General features: G+C 40.2%; 1 protein-coding gene and 1 long non-coding RNA gene across 3 annotated transcripts in view; one reads left to right on the forward strand and one right to left on the reverse strand.

Moving 5' to 3' along the window:
• LOC125899485 (uncharacterized) overlaps positions 1-20672 on the reverse strand; it is a 51788-nt gene extending 31116 nt beyond the window's left edge. The window contains exon 1 of the long non-coding RNA XR_007450734.1: positions 20452-20672. This is a non-coding gene — a long non-coding RNA (uncharacterized LOC125899485). The remainder of the gene's footprint in view (positions 1-20451) is intronic.
• itga6a (integrin, alpha 6a) lies at positions 1-27444 on the forward strand. 2 transcript variants are annotated; one of them, XM_049593862.1, is made up of 26 exons: positions 1-263; positions 11159-11283; positions 12387-12466; positions 12571-12832; positions 12997-13128; positions 15361-15574; positions 15808-16001; positions 16084-16178; positions 18099-18226; positions 18305-18394; positions 18488-18549; positions 18634-18803; positions 18952-19095; positions 19195-19310; positions 19774-19936; positions 21147-21233; positions 21320-21399; positions 21494-21571; positions 21661-21763; positions 21869-22045; positions 22586-22675; positions 23464-23571; positions 23663-23761; positions 23853-23978; positions 25731-25858; positions 26592-26728. In XM_049593862.1, the coding sequence occupies exons 1-25, from the start codon at positions 73-75 to the stop codon at positions 25836-25838; spliced, it is 3222 nt and encodes a 1073-aa protein (XP_049449819.1). In that variant the 5' UTR covers positions 1-72; the 3' UTR covers positions 25839-25858; positions 26592-26728. The 2 variants fall into 2 exon arrangements, with proteins under 2 accessions (XP_049449819.1, XP_049449818.1); XM_049593861.1 differs by lacking the exon at positions 25731-25858 and having other exon boundaries at positions 26592-27444.
• The last annotated feature ends 405 nt before the right edge of the window (positions 27445-27849 follow it).

Raw genomic sequence — 27849 nt, forward strand, 5'->3', positions numbered from 1 at the left:
CAGAGCTGAGAGGACCTGCGGGGTCAGCGGCTCTTAACTTTGGACTACTGGACACATCTGGCTCGCGCTGCTATGCTGCTGCCACTGCTGCAGGGAGGACCCGCTGCTGTTTATGTTGCACTTTTATTTTACTTTCTGGAGCCAGCTGTGGTGGTCGCCTTCAACCTTGACACCAGTCATGTTATCAGGAAAGACGGAGAGCCGGGGAGTTTGTTCGGGTTCTCTCTCGCCATGCACCGGCAGCTCAACCCGGATAAACGCATGTGAGTGATGGCTTTAAGTGTTCATCTCTGCTGCTCTGTGATTGTTGTTTAAAAGTGCACCTGTCAGGGCAGGTTCAATTAACTACTGACAGAAGTCAATCTTAACTTTTAAAGAGATCATTAATTTGTTTCTGTGTGGGCAACAAACACCTTTTTAACTATGTATTCTGCCTTTACAAGACCAACAAACCTGATTTCCATCCACTGCTTGTGATGTCAGGCATTGCTGCAACATATAAAAGTTACTGTAGGACACATGTACCAAAGCCCACAGTGTTTCTTGTAGTGTTTTTGTTCTGACTGTCAATAGGAGTCTCCCTGTGGTGCTTTGAATATAAAATGGTAAGAAGCCTAAGGACAACAAGTGAATACACAATGGTATAACTGTAATGCAAATGTGCCTGTAAGGTCAAACTGAAGCTGCTCAGAGGAGAGGTGTAATGCTTCAGCTGTTGGTCGATCAGTCAGATAATCGATTAATCACAAACATATTCTGTGGATATCTTGTGAGGATTTGCTGCTTTACTTTTGGTAACAGTGTAAATTGAACATCTTTGAACTGCTGATGAGACTAATTTGAACCTTGGGCTCATAAATTTCTATTTGACTATCTAAAAAAAGACAGACAGTTGATATTAACACTTTAAGCACAAGTAGAACATCCATTTTTTTCTGCTAATATCAGTAATTTACTAATAAATGGTGTTTTGTGGGGTGCTCTGTAAGACCGTTAAAGAGTACAGACTAAGCAGGTGTATTTCCACACAACAGTTTTACCTGTACAGTTTGATTTATGAACAGTAATGAGGAGGGATGACTTTTGTGAGTGTTAACAGCAAGTTAACTAATGCCTCCTGTTCTCAGCTGTTGCACATTTAGCCCAAATGAACCAGGTCAGAAAGGTCTGCAGCTTGTGCCAAAATAAGAGTAAACACAAAATTGCAGCATTTCAAGGAATCCTGGTTATGCTAACATGTGAACACTACAGTAAAGAATGTCCTTTGGCCAGCCTTGAGGGGGCAGAAAACACACCAGTGTAAGTGAGCCTGGTTTAACTGTCACACAAAGTGTAACGGGGGTAAACTGAGAGGAGGGGGTGGCATGTCAAAGCCTGTGACCAGCGTGAGACTGCATGCAGGATCTACTGTGTTATCCCCTGGTTAGCAGGCGCAGGAACCTGCAGCAGCATGTGGAGGCTACAGAGCCATGGATAACACACCCTGATAACAGATTTCCCAAAGATCACATAGATTAGGCTTAACTTGTGGAATTTTATCTAAGTAGTGTTTTGACTATTGTGCAAAAGCAGCTAGTGGTGCAGTGAAGGTACCAGTCATGCAAAGCTGTCTTAAAAATGCAGGGTTTTTTGTGCACAAAGAAGCTTGCATCTCAGAAAGAGGCACTTTAACATATGTCAGAGCTGATGAGTGTAAAGAGAGTGAAAGCCATATTTGTTGGGCAAACAGAGGGTCGAAATGTGACACTGGCCTGATAGTTGATTTTCAGCCAGTAAAAGTAAGAGGGGAGTGAAGATTCACCGTCCTTACAAGCTCATCTGTGAGGAAGCTGCCCCAGTTTTAGCAAACATATCACACTAAAATCTGCCCATGTGTGCAAAAGCTGCCTCTCAACAACAGAGGCAATCAGCATGAGTGCATAGGGTTGTTATATTCAGCATTTTCTTAACTTAGGCTTAAGATTTAAAAGTGATTAAAAGTGCCATTGATTATTTGATTGAAAGACATGTGTGACAATTTTGATGATAGTTTTTCTAGGAAAATGCTAAAAAAAAAATTCCGACCTTTCAAACATGAAGATTTACTGTTTTTTAAATCTAGATGATAGTGAACCGAATATTCTGTAGTTTTGAACTTTTGTTTGGACAAAACAAGAAATATTTAGGAGTCATCTTGGGCTCAGGGAAATTTAAATTAGCATCCTTTAACTATATGACATTTTAAAGGCTTAACAACCATAGCTTAATCTAACAATGATTTTTGTTATCCAATAAATTGTTGAATCGCAAAATACTGAAAAAAGACTGTAACAAAGCCCAAGGTGATACTATCAAATGGTACAAGCTGACCAACAGTCCGAAACTGAGATATATTCAGTTTATGATCACACTAGACAACAAAAAGTGACAAATCGTCATGATTTGTACACTTGTATTAGAGAATGTTTGGCATTTTTGATTTAAAAGTGGCTCAAACTATTAATCAAAAATAGTTTCCTATTTATCTCCTGTTTCTGACAACTAATTGCTTAAGTTAACATGGTTACATTGGTATTTTCCAAACTGGACCCTATTTTTCCATGTTTTTGAGTCTAAGTGACTGATGGGAAAAACAATTTCTTAAAATGGTCCAGTACTGAGAGAGAAACGGCCTGCAGTGTAACCACTTGGGGCATATGCACCCTCAATGTATGTCCACTAAAAGTGCTTTTTCGTGAAAGCATCCTTACAGAGATAGACCTTTTTGTTAAAGAGTGAGATCCCAAAAAATCATTATCACCATACCCACCAGACTCTATGATGTTGCTATAATCTGTCACTGGCACAAACATTCACTTTCAGTAGAAGTACAGTGAGAACATATAGTGCTCCAGGGGTGACGTTTTTCTGTAGGATGTCATGGAAGTCAGCATCCCCCTGGTTCCCTCATCAAAAATTATATTTGTACATTTAGTTCAGCAAGAAAATCTTCACAAATGACCACCACTTTTATGATTCCTTAAAAGCTAACATCAGGTTATATACAGACTACACCACGGTTGCATGACTTAACATCACCACCATGAGACTGTAAAGCCATGTTTGGTGTGATGACCCTCTGTATTCTAATTTAGCCACTTGTTAGCAACTGTCTTTTTTAAAGACACATAAAAGCTTCAGAATTCAGAAGTGGGGTATTTACTGGCGTATTTTATGTCACAGAGCAAAATGTGAAAATCTCTTAAGCTTGTGCTGATGACAGACCTCATTTTCAGGCATCAAACCAAAAACACATTCAAAAAAAACCCTTGACTTGGAGACAAGGGAACCAGGAGTGCTAAAATGCTAAATCATCTCTGTTTTTTTAAGGACACGTTACTGGGGCACTATATTGCAGCCTGTTTTGCGGCTGTGGCTGTAATAGTCTTGTTCAATACTGGACCAATTTCAAAAGCTGTTGTTCCAACAAGTCACTTAGACACAAGAACATGGGAAACTAGGGGCCTGGTTGAAAAAGAAAGTAACTTTTTAACAACAAAATCTATAGATGATAAAGTTAATCGTTCAGTTGAAACCCTAGTTAGTGATTGTCTACATGGTTTCCCTCTAACATCCTGGTTGAAACCACATTGGGTCGACGTAGTATAGAAACGTTGCACGTGAATGTAACTGACAACAGCTTTCCCTCCACGCTCGGCCATGATCTCAGCTCCAAATCCTCATGTGACCCTGAGTTTTTCAGTCAGACGGGTCAAGTGAAAGCTCAGTAGAGCACACAAAAGTAGGTAATGAACAGCCCTGCTTAACTTAAAGCTGTGAAGCACATTGAAGCCAACAATGTGTCACGCACTCTAACTGCATCTGTCTCTTTTGTTCTTAAATGAACATGTTTCTGATGATCACTAGCAGCTGTAAAACTCTCTTGGCTGTCACTACATACATTAATGTGACCGTAATAGATCATGTGTGAAAAGCAGAGCACTGAACTTCCTAAAAACTGAGTATGTTTGCAACACGTGTGACCAGATAGATTGAATTCTTGTAATGTCAAACCCCAACTGGCCTTTCATCCTTTTAAAGCTAAAAGCCAAATCTTCCCCACTGCTGCAATTAAAACAAAAAATTAAAGTGATTTGTTAGTCATATTGTTTACAACCATTTATGAAACTATCCCCATGTTTCTCCTCTAATGGGTTCACTGAAAGCACAACTTTGCTTCCTATAGTGTTACGGGTGTTATTACGCCTTCCATCTCACATTGGTTTTATGATGAGCGGAAGAAACAAGGAGATGCAACATGGGATTGAATATAATGTGGCGTCTTGCAAAGAGGCGACTGGATGCCTCTTTCATGAATAATGTGTTGGTTAATGACATGGACATAACATCCTCTGAATGAAACCAGAGAAAAAGGACATTTGACTGGACATGCGGGGCCATCTGTGCATATGTAACCTGATAGATTAAATGCATGAGCGAGTCATCAGTCGAGACATTCCAGTTAAACTTCACAGTGAAGTTTGAAAGAGATGGTGCAGCTTAGAAAAGGGTTAATGATCACGTTTAAAATGGGTGACTTATTATTTGTTTTAAATTTTATCCTTTACTTGAAGTTGATCTGTATCTGTAGTGAATATTCATGATTTCTTTTGTGATGTGTACCCAGCCAATCACAGGTCAGCACCAATCAAAGTGTGTGTGTATGTGAGTGTGTGTGTGTAAATTGAAACAGTTAGAACAGCTGCGAGAGTTCTTGTGGTTTTGAGTGCACAGCTGTGAGAGCGCTGGACCACATCTGTTAACAAAGACCAGTGAGATTACTGTGTAAACCCATACCAGTCCCTGTGTGTTCCCATTTACACTGCACTGAAAGACACGCTGCATGATGGGACATTTCTAGCAGTTGCAGTGTGCCTTGACTGTAAAGAATATGGCCTGCAGCTTTAGTTGCATCCCGCTCTTGTCATGACAGCTCGATCTTCCAAGTACGATTTTTCTGACGTTAATCTGTAGCCACATCCTATGAGTCTCTATTAGGATCTCAAGCAAACACTGCATCAATTTCTGCTGCAGAAAGCAAGATAAAACACTGGAATTTAGCCATTTTCCAAATAGTTTCTGGTAGACGGTCGTGTTGCATGTAAATGCCAATGTTACCCCTCAGTTACGTGCTAAATTCTACAACTGTCACTTTCCAGAGGAGCTGTGCTTTTAAGTTGAAGGTGTTTTCCCTCACCTGTGAAATTTAAATAGGGCTGCAACTAACAATTGACCATTGGCTAAGTCCTGCCCCTCTTAGTTACTGCTGCCAAACCTGTCATACCAAATTGTGTTTTTAATGGTAGTACAGAGAAAGCGCTACGATATGCATTCAAGAGCGACATTCACAATAAAGTTTGTTGATGGAGTGTTTTGAATGAAGAGCAAGAGGAAAAAGTTGGTCCCAATGCAAGCGTCATGCACCTACATCTTGACAACTGACTTTAAAGTACAGACATACAGGAACAATAATGCTCTTGCTCAGTGGGGTATGTCAATATCTTGTTTATTTTGAGTTTAAATAGGGCTGGGTGATATGGAGAAAATCAAATATCACAATATTTTTGACCAAAAATCAAGATATAGATATTGCAACAATACTGTAGGGTTGACTACTGATGCTTTCACAAAATACTACACACTGAGATTTTTGCTAAATAACAATCAGTTATGTAACACAACACAATATCCAGTATCTAAGATGATGTCTAGTCTCATACCAAGATATAATATCAATATATTTCCCAGCCTTATGTTTAGTTCTGACTCTTTATAGTGTTGATCATATAATATATGTTTAAGCCCATTGCTAGCAAAACAGAATTATCACGCTTTTTTTATTTGTTTAAACTAAGTGTCCTCATACAATAGTTCGTGTGATATCCTACAAATTAGCATGAAGTTACATCCTTAATGTAAAGTTCTGTAATGGATGTAAAGTTACTGTTGTTAGGTTTAGGAAAAGGAACGTGCTTAGGATATACCTTAAAAAGTTCACTCAAAGTTCTGAACACCGGTCTCCTGGGGGAAACTCCAGGGGTCAAGTCCTGTGTTTTGTGACCCATCCACCTCCCCAACCTGCCTCCTAACTGAACCGCTTCCCCCTTTATTCCTCTCAGTGTATTGGTCAAGTGATCGCAGCCTGACAAAATACGTTGGTTATGCAGGAATAATAGGCTCATCATTACATGGGCTATATAAGAATTTTAGTGTAATACTTTTTGTAGGAAAACGTATGAACACTGCTTGAGTACAGTCCAGTTTAACACGAAAACAGCCTCAAATACCAGTAAAGTAAGGTAAAGTTAGAATTTCATATTCAACCATCTTTGTTTACTAATGTGCTGAGCTAGCTAACTTTAGTCAGTGTCTTACTTTGGAGCAAAACAAGGAGTTTTTGTTGCTCTTCGATAGACTCAGCCGTGAGTGAGATTGTACACACTGTTTAATTCATATCCGACATCTCTCCTCTTGTGTTTTGGCCTCGGAAAAACGAAAAATACAACACCTACTCTAATATTCAGGGATGCTGTGGGACTTGCAGCCTCCATATGCATAACATACAATCATCACATCAATGTGTCCAATGTTCTGCAGATTATGTAGCACTAAACTGCTGTAGGTCAGAAGCTGAAGCTAACTTTGTAAAGGCTCTTGTTTGTCATTCACTGCTTTGTTTGAGTTTGCTGTTTGGTCCTCAGTCTGACATCAGACCTCCTCAGGAGAGTCCTTGTTAAACAAATGAAGAGCCAAGGGGCCATCCCACAGATCAATGTGTTACTGCAGAGTCACAGGGAGGAGAAAAGGGTGGAGAGGATTTCCTCTCCGTCCTTTGAGAAAATTCCTATACAGAGAGTAGGCAGGTCAGCTCACACATGGTAGAGCAGCTTACCATTGTGACATGTGTGATTGTGATCACATTAAAGACAATTTCATGTAAAAGATGAAAAGTCTTATTTGAGTAGTTTTGGCAATCATATAAATTAAACTCTTTATTGTGAAAATCTTACGTAGCCTTATCTGTCAGTTTCTTTTTCTGGGTTGAAAAATTGATTTGGGCTGAAGTAACAGATGGATCCATTAGTCTGACGACATTTTCAGGGTTAAAGTAGAAGTTTTGGAGATGGCAAAACAGTTTAAAGTCTTTTCGCGCAAGTCCAAATAAAGCCCAAGTCTCAATTCTTCATAAGTACACTGCGAGTTCAAGTCTTTCTATGCTCTCTGGGTGCTCACCATAAATGTCATATTTTACAACTGTGTGTTGATAGTTTAGACATAGTTGAGTCGTAAAATAGCCATGACACCAAGTCTCTTAATTCATGTGAAATATAATAATATTTATGATGTACAGCTATGCAAGTTCTGTCTGCCATTGTTTTATTTATTTAAGGGAGTGACACACAGCAAAGGGCCACAGGTCAGAGTAGAACCCGGGCCGCTGTGGCAACAGCCTTGTACATGGGGCGCCTGCTCCACCACCAAGCCACCGGTGCCCCGCTGCAAAATCTTAAATGGCCATTTCCATTAAATTTGCACTTCACCATCTTGTCCAGGACCCAGTGACAGCTAACTAGCAAGCAGTGAAACCTGCAGCAACACCCAAAGAGACTGCTGGTCAATCAACTATAAAAGAGACTGCATAAAATAATGGATGTGAAGTTAATGAATTCAATGCCTTTTAGGATTTTCAGGATCTGTGGGAACCCTGAACAAGTCAGCTAACCCAGCTGAAAAAATTAAAAAGTCGTATGGAGATGGAGATAAACCTGCTAAATTAGCTGCAGCTGATAAATCTGCCGCCAAGACTTTTCAGCTGACAAAATGGCAGCAGCCAGCTAGAAATGGGACGCCTACTTTTGCTTGTTTCTGTCTGAAATGAAAGACTGAGAAATTTGGGTGATAAACATATCCCCATTATCACTGTAAACTGCGCATGTGCCGTTCAAGAACAGAAGGTTTGACACGTAGCAACTGTTTCTATATCAGCGATCAGTGAACAGTCTATTATCTGACAACATGTAAGAATTCAAAAGTTAACTACAAGATTATGAACTAAGTTGTGAACAAAAAACAGAAATATAGTCTCATATAGGATGATTTTATCACCAAGATTAGAGAACCTTCATTACTTCAGGGTAATTTCCTTCTTTGATTTCTCAGTATGACTTTCCTGTGCAGAATGAGCTCAGGCTTCCACTGACAGGAAGTCTGACCACTTTTGGTTTTCTCTTTCCATCTCGCATTTGTGCAACATACTGTAGTCCTGCAGTTTGCAACATTCTGACTGTGTGTAAAAGGTTACAAATGCTATCAGCAGGTAGTCAACATACTTCAAAGGTGTAGAGATCTGCCCACGCAATGCATATTTGTAAAGGTTACAAAACTGTTGGTACATGTCCTAATTATATTCTGTGATTTCTTTGATTTGTCTGTATCTAGTGCAAGTTCATAAATAACAATTTAACCAAAAAGTTGATAGATCTAATTCATCAGATAAGTGTCTCTGGTGATATCATCCAAGTGGCTGCTGTTACCCTTGAAACACATTGTCTCTATGCTCGTTGAGGCTCTGTGAGAATGTGGGTTGTGTGGAGATGCTGTGGTCATTGAACTATGACTGGACTGAACATGCTCCAAATTGTCTGCCTCACCGCCCTCTGCAGAATGACAGCACAATAGTCCACTGTTATGCTCTGAAGTTTTGCTTCTTATCACAAAATACAACAGCTCTTTGTGTACAACCACATTTCCCACAGGCTGAACCTGTGAAATCATCCTTCTTGTGAAATATGCAGCATGTGCAGACGCAGAGGAACAGCTTTATGTGTTTCATGTTAATATTTGTAATTATTTAGTAGTCCTACCAGAGGGGACAGAGCCTTTACAGTCAGCATGGGTTTTCTCTGGGTACTCAGGCTTTCTCCCAAAGACATAATATTATACAGGGGCGGAGTGAGGGGTGAGTGCTACCCCGTGGCTGGTTGCAGAAAGCACCTTAAGTTTGTTTTTAAGTATGACACTTAAGGTTTTGTTTTTCCTTAGCTGAGGGGAGACGTTAAGGCATTTACTCCACTGAAAGAGATTGTACAGCAGTAATATTCTACTGTTTCCATGGAGACCATGTGTTTTCTTGTGCTTGCACTTGTGATAGCCCCCCTGTTATTGCTACCTCGTCCTTCTCTTGCTGTGACAGGAACTTCACCACGATGTTCAGCAGACGGGTGAGGGCATTTGAAACCCAGCACAGTTGACTTGTGTACATGAAATGCTTCGCCAATAACTGATTTGAAAGATCCAGCTGCATTAACTCATTCATTCATTTTAATGACCGCGTATGAGGAAGACAAACATGTCTTCAAAAAAAAAAAAATCTATTACGGCAGCTGCAGCTAAACAGCATGAGGTGTGATGGGAAAAGATTGCTGAGCCTGTTCGTAGGTAATGTGAAGTGATGTTATGTAATGTGATGCGTCAATGCGTGTTTAATATACAGAAAGTAGAAACATTTTAGTAGAAACATTTTATCCAGCAACTCAAAATCAAACACAAAGATATTGTACAGAATGGTAAAAATTTTGCTTATACTTTTTTCATTCTGTCAATATGAGGCTGGGGTTAATTGAATTGCTGTGAAATGACTTCCTATCCACGTAATCGCCTTTATGCCCAGATGGAGATGTGATGGGATGTTGAGTCCCATACATGAGCCAGTTACACCATGGAATCTTTACATAAATGAAAAGTATTCATAAATCATTGCATAATGTATCCACATAGATTAATTTGTGATTAACTCTGACAAATCTGCAGTTCTACAGAATTCATCTTTGATAATCTTTTCTGATTTATGCCCAGGGAAAACCACAAAAACAAGCAAGTCACTTGTTTGATGTGTTCAGTGTCTCTGACGTTGTAAAGAAAACTGCAGTTCCTAAAGAATCGAAGGGCAATGCATAAAATTTTCTCCGATGATAATGTAAATCCACGACGTGTAATATCTGATATATCTGGGTGTAACAGATTATTAGATAAATGATAGACTGTGAGGTGAAACGGTATCTTGCATATAGACACTCCTCTGGGAACGATAAGACATCAGCCTCTGAATAAACTGTGCCTCAACGTCCACGACTTTATTCACGAAAGGACACACCATGTTTCTGCTTCCTGCTACACGCTCAGCGGGCGACCAGCCTCAGGCTTAGATGAAGCAAACCTGCCAGCCAGCAGGAACTGGCTTTGTGAAACTGAAAACTCAGTGTTTCCTGCATCTTAGGCTGAACATACTCGGAGGTTTCACTAATCTGCTTTCTGAAATAGGGCCCAGATGCTGATGCAGATCTTGATGCTGACATTAGCATTTAGCTGCACAGAGATACAAGTGTGGCAGGAGACTCTTTCGCTGTATTCCAAATTTATTCTACAGACTATATACGGTCATAGTATACTGTATTTGCAGTAAGTACAAAAAATTAACATATTTTATACAGACTGGAAATGATGCAGTGCATGCAACATGCAGCGTATAGTTCTGTTTTTTTGCTGTTGTTGTTGTTGTTGTTTTTTGCCCTTATTTGGCCATGACAGTGAAGACACAGACAGGAAACAGGGATAAAGAGACGGGTATGGTCGTATGGCCTATCTTTAATCGCGAGGTCGTTCTGTTCTTAATTCTAGTTGATAATTATACTACAATTGACAGGTAAAGTTATGTTATATGTGATATTTGAAGCACAGCTACATGTAATTTCATTTCCAGCCTTTACTGTCAGTGGGCAGTTTTCTGGACTTTGACTGTGAGACAGAGAAATGCAGAAGTGAAACCAGTCGACCTGCCAACAGTAGTCATAATATCAGCTTTGCCAGACAACAGTTGTTGTTATGTCACATCCTTTTTCTAGACAGGAAATGCTTTCACTGTCACATTCACAGCTGATCTGCTCACAAAAGTGCACTAAATTCAAGAACCTGCCGCTCTGCAGCTTAGAAATGTAGGACATGACTTACTGAAGGTGTAACTGGTGACAGTGATGTCAGGGAGCAAAAAAAGTAATTCTCAGTACTAATCAGTAAATCCTGTAATGCTTTAGGAAATAATAGTTTTGATTATATAGCTGTTGTTTATTTGTTTTCTCTTCAGGCTGTTGATCGGAGCGCCCAGAGCCGAAGCTCTGGGAAAACAGACAGCCAACATCACAGGAGGCCTTTATAAATGTGAAGTCACTCAGACCAATGACTGTGAGCGTGTTGAATTTGATAGTGAAGGTGAGCTGCCTGTCTGTCTGTTTGTCAGTCTGTCTGTCTTTTAGTCAGTCTGTCTGTCTGTCTGTCTGTCTGCTTGTCTTTTGATCCATCTGTCTGTCTGTCTTTTGGTCTGTCCATCTTTTGGTCCGTCCGTCTGTCCGTCTGTCTGTCTGTCTTTTGGTCCGTCCGTCTGTCTGTCTTTTGGTCCGTCCGTCCATCTGTCTTTTGGTCCGTCCGTCCATCTGTCTTTTGGTCCGTCCGTCCATCTGTCTTTTGGTCCGTCTGTCTATCTGTCTGTCTGTCTTTTGGTCTGTCTGTCTGTCTTTTGTTCTGTCTGTCTGTCTGTCTGTCTGTCTGTCTGTATTTTGGTCCCTCTGTCTGTCTGTCTGTCTGTTTTCTGGTCCGTCTGTCTCTTGGTTGTTTGGTCTGTCTGTCTGTCTTTTGGTCTGTCTGTTTGTCTTTTGGTCCATCTGTCTGTCTTTTGGTCCGTCTGTCTGTCTGTCTTTTGGGCCGTCTGTCTGTCTGTCTTTTGGGCCGTCTGTCTGTCTTTCGGTCCGTCTGTCTGACTTTTGGTCCGTCTGTCTGGCTTTTGGTCCATCTGTCTGTCTTTCGGTCCGTCTGTCTGTCTTTTGGTCCGTCCATCCGTCTGATCTGTCTGATCTGTCTGTCTGTTTTGTGGTCTGTCTGTCTGTCAGTCGCTCTGTGTACAAAGTGATTTTGCCAAGCATGACATGCTCCTGGATCAACATCTCACATCACGTTACTGGACCAACATCGCAATCAACCAATCACAGCCCTCTGAGATCATCACTGTGCTTATCCTGTACTTTTTCAAAATTCCTTTGTGCTTCTTCAGAGCTAAGCTAGTTTCCCAAATTGAAGTGAGTACAATGAACAAAATCGTCAGTAACATTGAACAAAAATCCTGTAAAGTACTGCAGGGTTAGCCAGTTAGCATGCTAAGTAGGTACGCTATGCTAACAATTAAGCATGCCAATATGTTGATCACAATGTTGGTCCAGGGACGTGTCCTACTTTGCCCTACTCTGCCACATACTGTACTGTTTCTAAAAGTCAAAAATGAATATAAATGCTCACATCTTTGTGTTGCTATATTTTGAAAGAGAACGTACTTGTTGAGAACAAGGAGAATCAGTGGATGGGGGTGACGGTTCAGAGCCAGGGGCCTGGGGGAAAGATTGTGGTGAGTCAAACTGAGCGTCTGAACCATCTCAGTTCCCAGTAACCTTCAGGTCTTATCGGCTAGTGTTGTGTGAACTTAAACTCAGCTGTGTTTTGTCATTTCAGACCTGTGCTCATCGCTATCAGAGGCGCATGTTTGTGGACACCACTCAGGAGTCCAGGGACATCACTGGGCGCTGTTATGTCCTGAGTCAGGACCTGTCTATCGACTCGTCCTCTGATGAGGACGGAGGTAACTGGAACTTCTGTGAGGGCAGAACCAGAGGGCACGAGATGTTCGGATCTTGTCAGCAGGGTTTGGCTGCCACCTTCACCAAGGACTACCATTACGTGGTGTTTGGAGCACCGGGGGCTTACAACTGGAAAGGTCATTAACAACATACACACACACACACACACACACACACACACACACACAGTGCTCTACAGTATTTACTGACAGAACCAAGTTTCCCATTCTGTTAAACTAAGTAACATAGTAACTAAGTAATAATGTTTGTATTTTTTATGCTACAATAAACATTTCTGTAGGCATTGTACGAGTGGAGCAAAAGAACAACACTCTGCTGGAGATGGGAGTGTTTGATGACGGCCCATATGAAGTTGGAGATGAGCATCTCTTGAACCCTGAGCTTGTGCCCGTACCTGCCAACAGCTACCTCGGTGAGCGTTTACCACCGAAACCGATGTAGCTATATGTGTGGGTTACTTATATCTTGTGTGTTTAGAGATGAACTGCTCTGAGGTTACTTCATCTGATAGCCTCCAATAGCACTGCAAACAAATGTAGCATGGGCAGTGGTTGATCTATTGTCTAGTTTTGCCTTGAGATCAGTGTTAATTATTGTGTGAAAATCTTGCTGGAACCAGGCCCGTCACAATAAGTGCGTTTGTTGGACGATATACTGTTCCATATATAATTGCCACAAAAGATGATAATGTCATTTTAAAACCATTTTATGCCAATAAAATGATAATATAATAGCATGATAATGCAAGTACACATTTGCAAAAAGCAATGAATTAAGAATATTCAGACTTCCTGAATTTGAACTTCAGGGAAAAAATTGAATATCCTTAATAAATAAAACAGAAATAAGTGTTCCTATGCTTGGAGGAGCTGAGCCCCACCCACAGTGAAACTCAGACAGAGAGCAGATGAGAGGACAGAAGCAGCGCAGCCACAGATGACAGCAAAACATGTCTAAGCATAAACGTTTTCTGTTCATTCAGCATAGGCGCTGTGAAAATAAAAAGCTTAGGCGTGACTTCCAAGTCTTGTAATGGTCGGGAAAACCCTGCTGTTTATTCTGGCATCATGTTGGCTAGAATGTCGGTGACACACTCAGTGAACGCATAAACACAAGGGCAGTATGGTACAATACATGGACGTGACCTCGACAATTTTTGCTGACTTGGGAAAGATAAGGTTACAAGGATGGGGCAACGTCTCTGGTTTGGGTCCAGGTGGGGACCTTCATTGTGTGTCATTTCTCCTGTTCTACCCTCGTTTGAAGTCATCTCTCTACTATCCGTCCAAAGAAGACACAAGATGCACACAAGAATATACTTAGTGGTCACTTTATCAGGCTCACCTGAACAATCTGATGCCTTAGTTGCCATAAATTTCAGCTTTACAAAGTTTGTGATTTTCGTTTTTTTTTTTGCTGACTTTGTCGAAAAGGCGTATATTCGCCCATCGGGAGAAAAAGGGGAACGCCAACTTGGGGCCTAGTTTCTTGGGCCCAGTCACTCCTCAACAATTATCATGTTCATCCTAAATCTAAGCAATGATAACCAAATTTTATTTTCAACTGAAATATTCACCATAGCTTATTAAAACATCAAAAATAAACATTGCATTTATTGTTTTTTGTGGGTGGGGCTGAGTCCAACTATATGTTTATTGGTGAGGTCATAGTTAGAGGCGGTGTTGGACAATATATTCATAGGCGTTTCTCTTTTTCTGTTCACCATATTTACATACGTGAGGGGAACGAAGTAACAGAACACCACCACTAACTATGACCTCAGTGTAAAAACATACAGTTGAATTAACACTTCAATGACCGTGTCAAAAACATTACAGGCATCATAAAAGCAGACTTTATGGCTGAACATATGTATTGGATTACATTAGATGAATGTGAATGAGATGAGGTGAATGTGTACCTAATAAAATGGCCATGTGTACCTAATAAAATGGCCACAGAGTGTAATTATAGAAAGGAACCAGAGTGCTTGGAAGCTAACGAGGCAATCAAGATTCAGAATAGCATTTTTTCTTAGGCTAATTCCATGTAAAAGTACAAGATGGACATATTTTTGACAGGGAAGAAAAAGAAATCAAAATTGTTGTCTCCACTGTTGGTAAAGCAGGAGAGCTTTGTGTCCTCTGTGTGATAACTGTGGCAATTTCATCTGCACGTCTGAAGCTAATGAGAAAAATGCTTGAAAGGAAGCATCCAGGTCAGGTTTTTGATTAAGAAATTCATCTTCACTCTCCTTTGTTCTGTCTCACCAGTATTTTTTCCATCTGATTAAATTTCTGGCTTAACAGATAAAGTTTCGGAAGCGCTGCAGCAAACATAATTTTCAGTGTGTTGTAGAAACTGGAGGCGAGCTTGTCTATGTTGCTGCACTAGCGACTCTTACTGGTTGGTCAGGGCAACTGCATCCAAATGTAAGGATACTGTAAATATGTGCAGGTGGTCAGCCGCCTCACTGAATCCACTCACTGGCAGGGGAAAATAAAGGGATGTGCAGAGATGTGGTTGTCTGGCCAACAATGAGTGTCAGCACTGTTTCAAATTAGGGAGAAAAGGGGGTAAAAATAAATCTGATCTTCAGTGTAAAATAAGATATTTATGTCCAGCAACATCTCTCACACTTTAGGATTCTCCCTCGATTCGGGACACAGCATCACCGGTAAAGGCACCCTGACGGTGGTTGCTGGAGCGCCCAGAGCCAATCACAGTGGAGCTGTGGTCCTGTTGAAGAAAGAAAACCAAACCTCCGGAAGACTTCTGGTGGAGCACACTCTGCACGGGCTGGGACTCGCATCCTCATTTGGATACGATGTGGCTGTGGTTGACCTAAATGGTGATGGGTAGGAACATTTTGATCACCTTTATTCTGCTTTTAGTGTTTGGATAATTAATTCTTGTAAGAGAAACATCTGTAAAGCTTTGTGATTTGAAGGAAGGACCTGACATCCTTTAAGGTCACTCTATTATAAGGGTATCTTATCTGTTTCTATTGTAGAATTCAGTGTTCTCCTATCAGTAGACTTCATTTAGAAGGTCGTATTCTTATTATATTTACCTCCCTTCTATGACTTAGATGGGAAGACGTAGTTGTAGGAGCCCCTCATTTCTACATGAAGGAGGGAGACATTGGAGGAGCTGTTTACGTGTACATCAACCAGGCAGGAAGGTGGGAAAAAGTCACTCCTGTCCGTCTAAACGGGACCAAAGACTCCATGTTTGGACTGGCCGTGGAGAACATCGGCGACATCAATCAAGACTCATATAGAGGTAATTTAGCTGTCATTTTGTAGCTTTATTTTTGTTTTCTCTCTCAGTCTCTGTCACATAAACTGGTTTCTTTCTCATGCAGACATTGCCGTTGGAGCGCCTTATGATGATGGCGGTGCAGGAAAAGTGTACATTTATCATGGCTCTGCACAAGGAATCAAAACCAGCCCTGCACAGGTCAGCTATAGAAACTTTGCAGTAAAAGTTTAACTGATTGTCTTGGTTTGACTGATTGGTTTTCCGGCCGCAGCATAAAAACAAAATGAATCCTAAATTGCGTCAAAGCTAACAGTAATCAAATTAATCAATCAGTAATCTTAAGCAAAGCATGTAGTTAAGAGCATAAATCCTAAATCTCAGGTTGTTTATAAAGCAATAAAAAACAATTTAAGAGCATGGGAAATAAAGGAAAGTTTATGTCTCTTGGTGCTACTTGTGAGTACTACAAATGCCCTGTGCCTATGAAGCGGATGGTGAGGCTGCAGGCAAGAAAACCGTGCAGTGATAACGAACTGTCCTTGATAATGTTGTCGAGGGTGCACAGGGTGGCCAGCAGTACCTTTTTTGTGCCCTCTCCATCCCAAACTGAGCTGGCAACACTGGATGAATGAAGGTCACGTAAATTTGTTTTAAAACATCACATGGGAGACCAGGTCTTTTGGCAACCAAGATAATGGACCCTTGCCCATGTCTTTGAGAGCATATATTGAGTTTAAGATACTCATCAGTGCTGTTTTTGGCAGCAGCAGGCAGCTATTTCAGCGAAAAGCCCTAAAAACCCACCATTCACTACCTTCCAGCACCAAATGACAGACTCAGTGAGCAACTAGCTGGTGAAGCTTTTAGCAGCTAAAGAGGCAGATATTTACCTCAGGAGTTGGTAGAGACCAAAAACAGCTAAAAGTAGAGTGAATACTGCGCTCACATTCACCACACCACATAATTCACCAGTTATGTTGGCCTGTGACTGCTGGATGTGTATCGTGAATAGTAACAGCAACTGTTAACACGTTTGCTGTTTCAACTTAAAGGGGCTCCAGTTTTGAGGATGGTCAGTTTACTAGTAACAGGGATAACTAATCAGCCTGGAAAACAGATTTCTGTGGCTCTGTAGGAGCTTTGTCAAATCTGTAAAAAAATAAATTGCAGTGATCAGGGTCATCTCGGCCTGGGCTTAGAGATTTTAACAGAGAGTTTGTATTGCAACTTGTCCGTAAGATAAGAAAAGGTCAGGTAAACTTTCATGTCCCCTAGGGGCAGTCTGAGATACAGACAGTAGTCATGAGTACTGCAAAACAGACAGTTCAATACATAGTATTGTACACAGTATTTGGTATCACACACTGTCAGCGGTAAATCATGGACATTAATGGTCACTGCTGGTTAAAATACACAATAGCAGTCAGGACAGAGGACAATCTGTAACGCTTAGTGCTGCATTTAGGGAGGCAAAACCTCTGCCTTGATGGAAGCATCTGAAACTTAGCACATTGATATTGAAAGTCTTGTGACAGCAGACTGAGCTGTAGAAGTGACCCTCTCTTCATACAGATGCTGGAATTTTTGATTTACTAATTCCTGTTTCTAGTTCTTGTTCTTGTTTTTAAGGCTCAGATTATCAAACCAACAGACAATGTTAAAAGAAAAAATGGACTTGATAAAAGCAGAACAGAACATTTGGAGCGTTTGGAGTTTAAAAGATGTGGCAGATGAAATGCAAATCACTCCTTTGAAAGCTGAAAATATGTATACATGTGTTGTGTTTACAGCTTATTTTCGCTGCCCCAAGTGGCCAAAAAATAAAAATGAAAACTTTTCACTTGTTAAAGACATTGGTTTGTCTCAAGCTTCCTGTGCACAGGGGCTTCCAAAAAGCATTTCTTTACGATGATCAATAAAGCATTTCAATAAAACAAATACAGTCTTACTCTGGAACCGAGGCTTATTGAAGCACTCGCTGTCAAAGTCTTCCAACTCATTTTGGCTCCTGATACTCAGAAAGCAATATTTTAATATTATTTTATTTATAAATTTGCTAGTTTTTAATGCTTTTTTTAAAAAGTAGTTTTTACTGAAATGATTCCTCCGTCATTACAGGTCCTTTCAGGAAGAGAGCACAACATGCGACTCTTTGGTTATTCTCTGGCTGGGAACATGGACCTGGATGGTAACTCTTATCCAGACCTGGCTGTCGGCTCTCTGTCGGACACAGCTTTTATCTACAGGTAATTATTACACATTTAGGGTCCATTTAACCCTTACTGATGTGTATCAGTACCTTCAGTTAACAACCTTTCTTTCAGGGCACGGCCAGTAATCAGAATCAGGAGAGATGTCAAAATATCTCCACGGGAAATTGACCTTACAATCAAAAACTGTGGTAACAGCATTTGGTAAGTTATTTTAATATTCTTACATTTCAGCCGAACTCATAATCAAAACTTCCTCTGTTATAATCATTTAAAAAACCCATGTCCTATTCTCAGCTTAACTGTGGAAGCATGCTTCAGCTACACAGCAAAACCTACATCTTACAACCCGAAACTGAGTAAGTCAAATGGTAAAAACAACTTATTTTACAAATCCAAGATGCGCTCAGTTGTTCTTACACGTGCTTCCCTCTTCACTGCAGCTATCAGCTATTCTGTCGAGGCTGACGGAGATCGCAGGAAGCAGGGGCTGCCTTCCAGAGTGATAATGCTCAACAAAACCCATACTGAAACTGACTACCAGTTTAACAGCACCTTGGACCTCCGCGGCCAAAACCAGAAAACATGCGTCAAGATATTAGCCAAAGTAAAGGTAAACATTTTACAGCATCAGAAACACATATTGTATCAGCTTGTGGTGCTCAAGCGGCAAAAAAATATATTTAAAAACACTCAATGGCAATGTCTCTATCTAGAAATCATGACCCGGTTACTCCGGTGTCTGTTTGTGATTTTCACAGGACAACATTAAGGACAAGATGCGCAGCCTTCCCTTTGAGGTGTCTGCAGAAATTGTGGGTACTAAACAAAAGAAGACAAAGAACAGCCTTCCTCAGCTCATGCCCATATTAGAGTCCTCTCAATCGAGCAAAGACGTCATCGAGGTAAACATCCAGACTATGACATTTATTATTAAGTTAATGACCAAATGTTTACAGTGGAGAAAAGTTTGAATGTGGTTTTGTTATTTGTTGCTGCTGCAGATCAACTTTATAAAAGAAGGATGTGGGAGTGATCATGTTTGCCGGAGTAACCTGAAGATGAAGTACAAGTTATGCTACAAAAAGAGCAACCTAGACGAGTACCCCCCCCTACCCATGTGAGTAAAATGGGATCTTAAAACTGTCTTACATTCATTCATTTAATCTGAGTTAATTTAATATTACCATTCAATTAATTGTCTTTGTGTAATTTTAAAGAACTACTTTTATTTCCAGCTCCAGCTCTGCTACAATGAGCTCTTTGTTTTAGATTTTTGGACCACACATACTGTAGGCTGCATGGTGGAGTCTCACTGCTCCAACAACCCGCTGAAATTCAAGAATAGCCAGAAAACAAGCTCAGACAGGTCGTGATACCTGCCCAGCACATAACATCTTAAAAGCCGAGTTTACAAACCTGAGCTAAAATATATTACTTACATTCACCAGAAACATGACTCTAATGCGGCTCTACCTATCTACCTGGATGTGCAAGTGGGCAATGGCTGGATAAAATGTTTGTGTGTTTTTTTTTCCATAAAACTCAACCTTAAGTGAGTGGTTATGTTTGTGTATCTGCAGCACGAACAACGTCCCTGAGTTTCATCTGAACTACGAGAGGAAGGACTTGGCTCTGCGTGTGACAGTCGACAACATGCATGAAGATGATGCTTACGAGGCAAAGCTGGTGGGGACTTTCCCAGATACACTGTCATATTCTGGAGTCCGCTCAACTCCGACAACGGTAAGCAAGACCAGATATGGAAAGAGAGTACTGTTACTGTAAAGATGTTTTACTCAAGTACAAGTAAAATAAGTTGTGTAAAAATGAAGTTTGATAAAAGTAAAAAAGTAGCTCAGTTAAATAGTACTCTGAATTAATGTTACCGTGTTACATTTATAAGAGAGAAAGCTGGGCTGAAAGGAGGGTAAAGAAGACAGTTATGTGATGCCATCACATCACAGCCCTTATGTCCAAACCAAAAAAATAGTCCTTTTCTGTAGAAGAGTTCACTTTGCAGCCTGTGTGTACACCTGATTATTGCTAGCCTCACTAGAATCAACCAGAAACAAAAATGGGTACTGCAGGTGCAATGCAAAATAAAAAAAATCACCAAGCCAGACAACACGGAGATGTAAAGACAATGCAAACAACAGCTGCAGCCACAGACACACACATTAAAGCAAAAAGAGAGATGCAAAGTGCACACACATGCCCAAAAACGAAGTTGTCTATCAAGTGTTTGTTGTTATACTCACCTGTCATTCTGTGTCCTGTGCATCCACAGTCCTCCACAGTCTGCTTTAGATTCATCTTCTCTGCTTGTTCACTCTCAGAGATTGATATAACCAGTCCACTCAGCCACTCTGTCCCAGTATAACCAGTCCATTCAGCCACTCTGTCTCACTGAACTCCTCAAAGTTTTCAAACATGTTGAGCAGAAAGAGGCTTTACAGTCCAAAACAGTAGAAAGGCCTCACACACCTCACTGAAGGGAGAAGTTCCTTGAGCACATTAGCATATTAGCATGTTAGCCACACCCAGAATGCACCTGGTGGTGAAGGAACATCTAGGTGTGTTTGATTTGGGTCACTTAGCGTGCCTGCCGGGTGGTGCATTGATTCAGTTTTTACTCTGGTATGAATGCGACTTGAACTGTGGAGAAGAACAATACTTTAGATAAAGATGACTCAGATAATATAAGAAGTGATTTTTAAAATTACACAAAAAATGACTTTGTTAAAGTAAGAAGAGTAAATGTAATTTGACTACACTAATGTAGGCTACAGGACCACAGTGACCTCATGTAGGTTTAATTGTGCTTACACATGACTGTTTTCTAAAACTGCAAAAACTACTGTACAGTCTAATCACTTTTTTACTTACTAATTCCTGTTTTATTTGTAGTTTATTACCATTCAGCTTTTGAAATTTTACAATGTTTTATTTCCAGATGGAGAAGCCGATCATCTGCACAGCCAATCAGAACGGCTCTCAAGCGGACTGTGAGCTGGGCAATCCTTTTAAGAGAGACTCAAAGGTACAGACTAGTTTCACACATTCATCCTGCCACTTAGTTCTTGTACCTCAAATATGAAAAATGCTTTTATTTCTTTCTTGCCCCAGGCTACATTTTACATCATCCTGAGCACTGATGGTATCACCCAGGACACCACCGAGCTGGACATCGACTTGCAGCTCCAAACGTAAGCACTGCTGCTTTTTCCTGCTTTTTCAGATAAGCTGCTGTTAATATAAATAAAACCACTGTACCATATTGGTGTATTTTATTTCTTTCAGAACAAGTGTGCAAGAAAATATTGTCCCTGTTAAAGTGAAGGTGAAAGTCATCATTGAGCTGCCGTTGTCGGTCAGTGGGTAAGTGTGTTAAACTATTGTTTGACTACAGATGAATATACAGTGCCTCCAGCAGTGTGTGAAATCAAGTATTTACTTGTGTTCATCAGGGAAGCCAGCCCCAATCAGGTTACTTTTGGAGGTGTTGTGAAAGGTGAAAGTGCCATGAAGACAGAAGAAGAGATTGGAAGTTTGATTATGTATTCTTTCAGAGTAAGTTTATTCATCTAATCCGCTATATATGATTTTTAAAACACTGCTTTCATATAGTTTGTCAGTTTTGTTTATAAAATCGTGACATATTGATTTCTCCTTCAGATAAACAACTTGTGGAAGTCTTTGAAGCCTTCTGTCAAAGCCTCTCTTCACATTCAGTGGCCCAAATTCAACAAAAATGGTAAATGGCTTCTGTACCTGGTGAGGATCACCTCCACAGGACCAGAGGACGTTGTGTGTTCTCCTGAGTCTGAAGTCAGCTCTCTCAAACACATCCAGGTAGTGTCTTTTTTAACCTGTATTTTCATGTACTTAAGGGAGCTGTGTGCAACATTTAGAGCAGCAGTAGCTCAGTCAATAGGGACTTGGGTTATGAACCAGAGGGTAACGGGTTCAAGTCCATGTCTGGACCAAATATGGAGTGTGGACTGATAGCTGGAGAGGTGTCAGTTCACCTCTTTGGCTCCGTCAAGGTGCCCTTGAGCAAGGCATCAAACCTCCAACTGCATGGGGAGCCCATCCATAGGCAGCCCCCTCACTCTGACATCCCTCCATTTAATGCATGTAAAGGTCCTGTTTGTGCGTGTGTGTGTGTATGTGACAACAGATTGAGAAATTGAATTTCCCCTCGGGGATTAATGAAGTATATCTTCTTCTCTGCTTAGGATGCCATTACTCCACTACATCTTTACATATCAAATAGTGGTTTGCTGCTATATTAATGCTCTGAATGTTATATATAGCTCCTTTACTTTAAAATCATCACTGTCCAGAAGTCTTGATTCCACTTTTAATTAATGAAGACAAATGTACTTTCAGGAGTCCTCTGCATCCAGGACAAAACGGGAAATTGGAGAAAGAAAAGCTGTTGGCAAAATGTCTTCGCTCTCAGACAAAAGAAAAGTTCTGGTGAGTTTGTACAGATGTTTTCACATTCTTTTATATAAACAGTTGTGTAATGTAACTAAGTACAGTCATTTACATATTGTACTTATGTACAAATTTGAGGTACTTGTACTTTTTACATTTTTTTCATGCCACTGTCTACTTCTTCAAGTTACTTTAAAAATTCACAAAAAAGATGAAGATCTTACAAAATATACACAAGCACACTCGCAAAATAGGTCAATGGACAAAAATTTTTATTGACATCTTTTTAGATTTTTTAAAAAATATTTCCTTGTTCCAGCTAGGGCTGCATAATTAACCACTATCAATCATGCAATATTCAAATTTCAGGAGCTGTAATTTTTTTTAGAAGAGAGATAAAATATGTCACACATGAAGCACTGTGGTGCTACAAAGATGCCCCAGCCTAAGAAAATAATATTTCAGATGTAAGCGAGCATGCTTGTTTGGTACAAACCACAGCAAAAATCATCCTCATCATTTTCTTATTTTGTCAATGAAAATAAAATACTGAAATAAATGTTACCACTAACATCATGGTTCATATTGCAATCACAATATCTGTGAAAATAATTGCAGTATAATTATTATTTTTTGTATATCATGCAGCTGTAGTTCAAACTTCTCAAATGTGAGCTTTTGCTGCTTTTCCTTTTAATTATTTCAATTTATTTCAAATAATTTTGAGGTTTGGGCTGAGTTTTTTTACAGTGTGTCATTAGTACTTTAACTTCAGTAAAGGATGTGTGTATAAAGGTACTGACTGATGTAATAACTCTCCTTCCCAGACATGTGAGCGTGAGCTCAAATGTGTGGTGTTCAAGTGCCCCCTACAGGGCCTGGACGGTACAACAGTTGAGCTGAGGTCTCGTCTCTGGAACTCGACCTTTATTGAGGTAACACATTGTATTTACATTGTTTCCACGTGTGTCATCTGTGATGTGGTACCACTGTCTCCTCTGAGCTGCTGTTTGTGTTTTCCCCCAGGACTACGCCTCTATTTTAAACACGCATATTGTTGTGAAGGCCTCGCTCGTCCTCCACACTCAGGCTAAAAACATGATCCTGACGACTCCTCACACTGATGTAAGCAGCTCATAAAAGAATAATTAACTTTATATTTTGATCCCAGCTCACCTGATCTCTTGGTTTTCCTCTTTGTGGTGTTATATCGCAGGTGATAGTGGCTGTGTCTCCTGAAGGTGCAGTATCGCAGCACAGTGGAGTTCCCTGGTGGATCATACTGATCGCTGTTCTTGCAGGCATCTTGATTTTGGCTTTATTGGTGTATCTGCTCTGGAAGGTGAGATACAAGAACGTTACACTGTCATGTCACCCATGATTGATAATTTAGGATGAAAATAGGAATAAAACAAAAGTGTAATTAAACCCTTAAGGGAAATCAGGTCAGAAAAGGTGCAGTCCGTGTGTAGTCTCAGGTTTTATATTATTGTGAATACATTTATATATTTTAGGCTGTCAAAATATGCATTTTGATAGCCTCACTTTGGGCTGTGGTAACCCTTTTTTTTTTTTTACATTTCTAGACTAAAGTCTCATATGATTAATTAGAAATCCAAGAAAAGATGAGTCAGTCATTAAAGCTGGGGTAGGCAGAAATCTGGAAGTGGAAAAAAAAGAGTCAGAGTTCTCTTGCAGCTCTATTCTCTTTGTCCTAAGCCTCTCCCATCAGAGGACCACGGCATTTGCACACGCTTCATGTAGTAACCCAGTGTTTCCCATACATCGAATTATTTAATCTTACTGTATTCAATTGTAAAACAGCACACAGCTCATTTGAAGTGAGACAGGAATGAGCTAGCTAGTGACCCCCAGGTCCCTTCAGCTCGCTCCCCACCACTGTGGACTGCTTACCTGGGAGGAGAGCGGGCAGCAACTCAAGAGACAGACCCTCAGTCGGAGGCTGTAGCAGCTCAAATTTGGCCAGCGCAAATCTCCCAGTGCCGGGTGTTACAGCAGGCTGGTGGTCAGCGGCAGGTCTAACCTGTTAGCTGATATGGCGGGGAGTTGGAGTTGTCTGGTCTCCCAGAGCTGGATTTGTGCTGGCTGGATTCAGCTGGGGGATGGACCCCCATTCAGCAACTGCCTGCTCTCCTTACAGTGAGATGGTGTATAGCGGCGTAGAGTGAGGCGGAGGACACACTGTTATTCTAGGCTCTAGCTAATGTTAGCTACATAAACATGAACTTAAAGCTGCAGTTGTGAACCTGTGGCTCCAGTTCTCAGAAGGATAAACTATTAGGAACATTTTGTCTCCGTCTCCGAAACACTTTGCAGATACTGACACATGTTTTATTTGGTTTATTGTCAGACTCTCTTCATGATAAGTCTGTCTTCCTTTTTGGGTTGCTTTGCATTGTAGGCAGTTGTTGTTGCCAATGTTGAAATAGCAACTTTGTCCGCAGGATTCTCCACCATTGAATCAGGGTTTCATCTAAAGGATGTGTGCATGCAACTGCATTTGTAGAACAGCCAATTAGAACACCCCCCTCTCTGAAATGATCTGTGATTGGCCAATTTCTCCTGTCATGAGCTAGATTTTTCTGAAGCCAGAGCCAAGCGGAGTTACAGAGGTCTAGTTTTCTCTCAGGCCACTTGAATTACAATATGCTCAAAGTTAATTGTCAGATTTTTGCACACTGACACCAAAATGAAACTGCCTACCCCAGCTTTAATGTGAACAATTGCAGTTGTATTTGTGATTTTACATTATATTCTCTGTAATACGATATACAGTCAGAACAAACTAAAAAGGTAGAGTAACTGAACTGATGCTTTGTTCCTGATATGTAAGGTCTGTGGTCTACAAATGATTTAATTCATTCAGCAGGTTATCTTAGGGGTTACAATATTCTGTAGATGTTCTGCAAATAAACAAGTAAGACTTTTTGTCAGGTGACATTTGAGCATCAACACATGACTCTCAAGATAAAGTTTGGGGTTCATAAAATGTGTTTTCTCTGGTGTTTTGATGGAGGAAATCTGATTCAGTTTGTCACTCTTTAACACTTCATCAACCTTGCCTCCCCCTCAGTGTGGTTTCTTCAAGAGGCCAACAAAAGACCAGTACGATGCTGCGTATCACAAGGCAGAGATCCATGTTCAGCCCTCTGACAAAGACAAACTCTCTGCTGAGGCCTGATTTATACTCTCTGAACAGGGGTAAAAACAAGCAGCCGGCATGGAGTGTGACTACTGCCGCCACTAATGAGCTCACTTTCCAGCTGCACCAGCTGACTTCATGCAGAAAAATTCAGACACATAATGTACATATTAATGTTAATACTGAATTAACACAAGGTTTCTGATGTACATTATGTGTCTCTGAATTTTGCCAAGAAATTAACGCATCTTCGTACCAACAGGCTTAATCTTTTCCTTTTTAATTGTTCTGCTTTGCAGGTGCTTTTGGCTGACATCACTTTTACTGCTTGGCTGTTTGACATGTCCAGTTAAAGGTTCAGTGTGTAAGATTTAAGGACATCTATGGACAGAAATGGAATATAACTAAGTTTTCATTAGTGTATAATCACCTGAAAGGAACTGATATGTTTTATTACCTTATCCACATGTGGGTCCTCTTCCATGCTGTCCGCCATGTTGTTACTACGGTAGCCCAGAACGAACAAACCAAATACTGACTCTAGATAGTGCCAGTCATGTTTTTGCACTGGCCACTTTTGTCCTCCTACACACTTGGCTAACAGAATAAGTTTCAGTTCTGCAACCTCACCACTAGATGTCACCAAATCCTGCACACTGGACCTTTAAAACTACAAAGCATGCTTAACATCCTTGCACATCTCTCCTCTTGTTCACAGTGTGCATTCATGCATATTTCTAATATTCATCATTTTTTAATAATGCATTATGTTTCTGAAATCTCCCTCCCCAGTGTGGATTCTTCAAACGCACCAAACAAGACGACAGCGTCCCTCGTTACCACGCCGTGCGGATACGAAAGGAAACTCCTGATTATAAAGATGGAAAAGTCAAACTTGATCCTTTTGAAAAGAAGCAGTGGATGACGACTTGGATCGATGATGAAAATTACTCATGACTCAAATGATTTTTGTGAACAGGTTTAACTTGATTTTTTAAAAACAGTCTCCACAATCACACTGAATTTTATTTTGTCTTCATCATCAGTAATTCTCCTTTTCAGGAATTAGCTCGCTTCATGTATTTGAATTTGTACACTGTATAGATGATGAAATGTTTCTTGTAAGTTTTGTATATATTTAAATACTTCTGCACACTGTATATTTATTTTTTGATAAAAATAATTTCATGCAGCCAAAGAGGTTTTTCTCTGTCATGTGTGTCCTGGAGCTGATTGACAAAGGGCAAAGTTTACTATGGTTTTGTACTGTCTCACCTAAAGCTGAAAGTCTATGCAAAGAAGGTACAGTAGCTCAGTGTCACATGAATGTGAATCTGTATACCTTTATTTTTGGATGTTTTATGTCTAGTTTCAATGACAAAAATGCTTTTGTATTTTGTGGAATGACATTTAGTCACAGTATCATTTCACAGTAATTTAAGGTGTACATACGACCACTTCTTTCTTCATGTCTTCTCACTGCTGTGGCATTCAGGTAGCATCCACTGTACTGTAGGTCATCACTGAAGTCAGACTTTTTGTTACATGTGAGGAATCCAAAGGGAAGATCCAACGTGTTTTATAGATTTAAATCAAAGTGAATGTCTTGCTTGGTGTGAAGTATAATAAAATGCTTAAGAAGTGACTGCTACTGTGAAATTTCATTACCATTCAAAGTATAATCCAACATAAAAGTAGGGCTGAAACTAATGATTATTCTCCATTGGAGGGGAACTCCGCCCATTTTCAAATTTCATACGTAATTCCTGTGATCTAACTTAGCATGGAAATTCGATGAGTTAATTTCAACCCTCTCCCAAATCCAAAATCTAGAGTGATTAAAGTCATATTTGTGATATCATCAAATATAGATCAGTGTTTCTCAAATGGTGTGCTGTGGGATTTTGTGATAACCTATAACATAATTTTGCAATTTTAAACTGGGCCTACAGAAGAAGTTATGAATTCATTTTTAATTAACTGTATCAGTATGTTATGCACATGCATTCCCAAATAAAGAGGCAAACTTTACCTTAAAAAATTTAGTTTA

This window comes from Epinephelus fuscoguttatus, linkage group LG13 (assembly GCF_011397635.1).
Source record: "Epinephelus fuscoguttatus linkage group LG13, E.fuscoguttatus.final_Chr_v1".
Lineage (NCBI taxonomy): Eukaryota > Metazoa > Chordata > Actinopteri > Perciformes > Serranidae > Epinephelus > Epinephelus fuscoguttatus.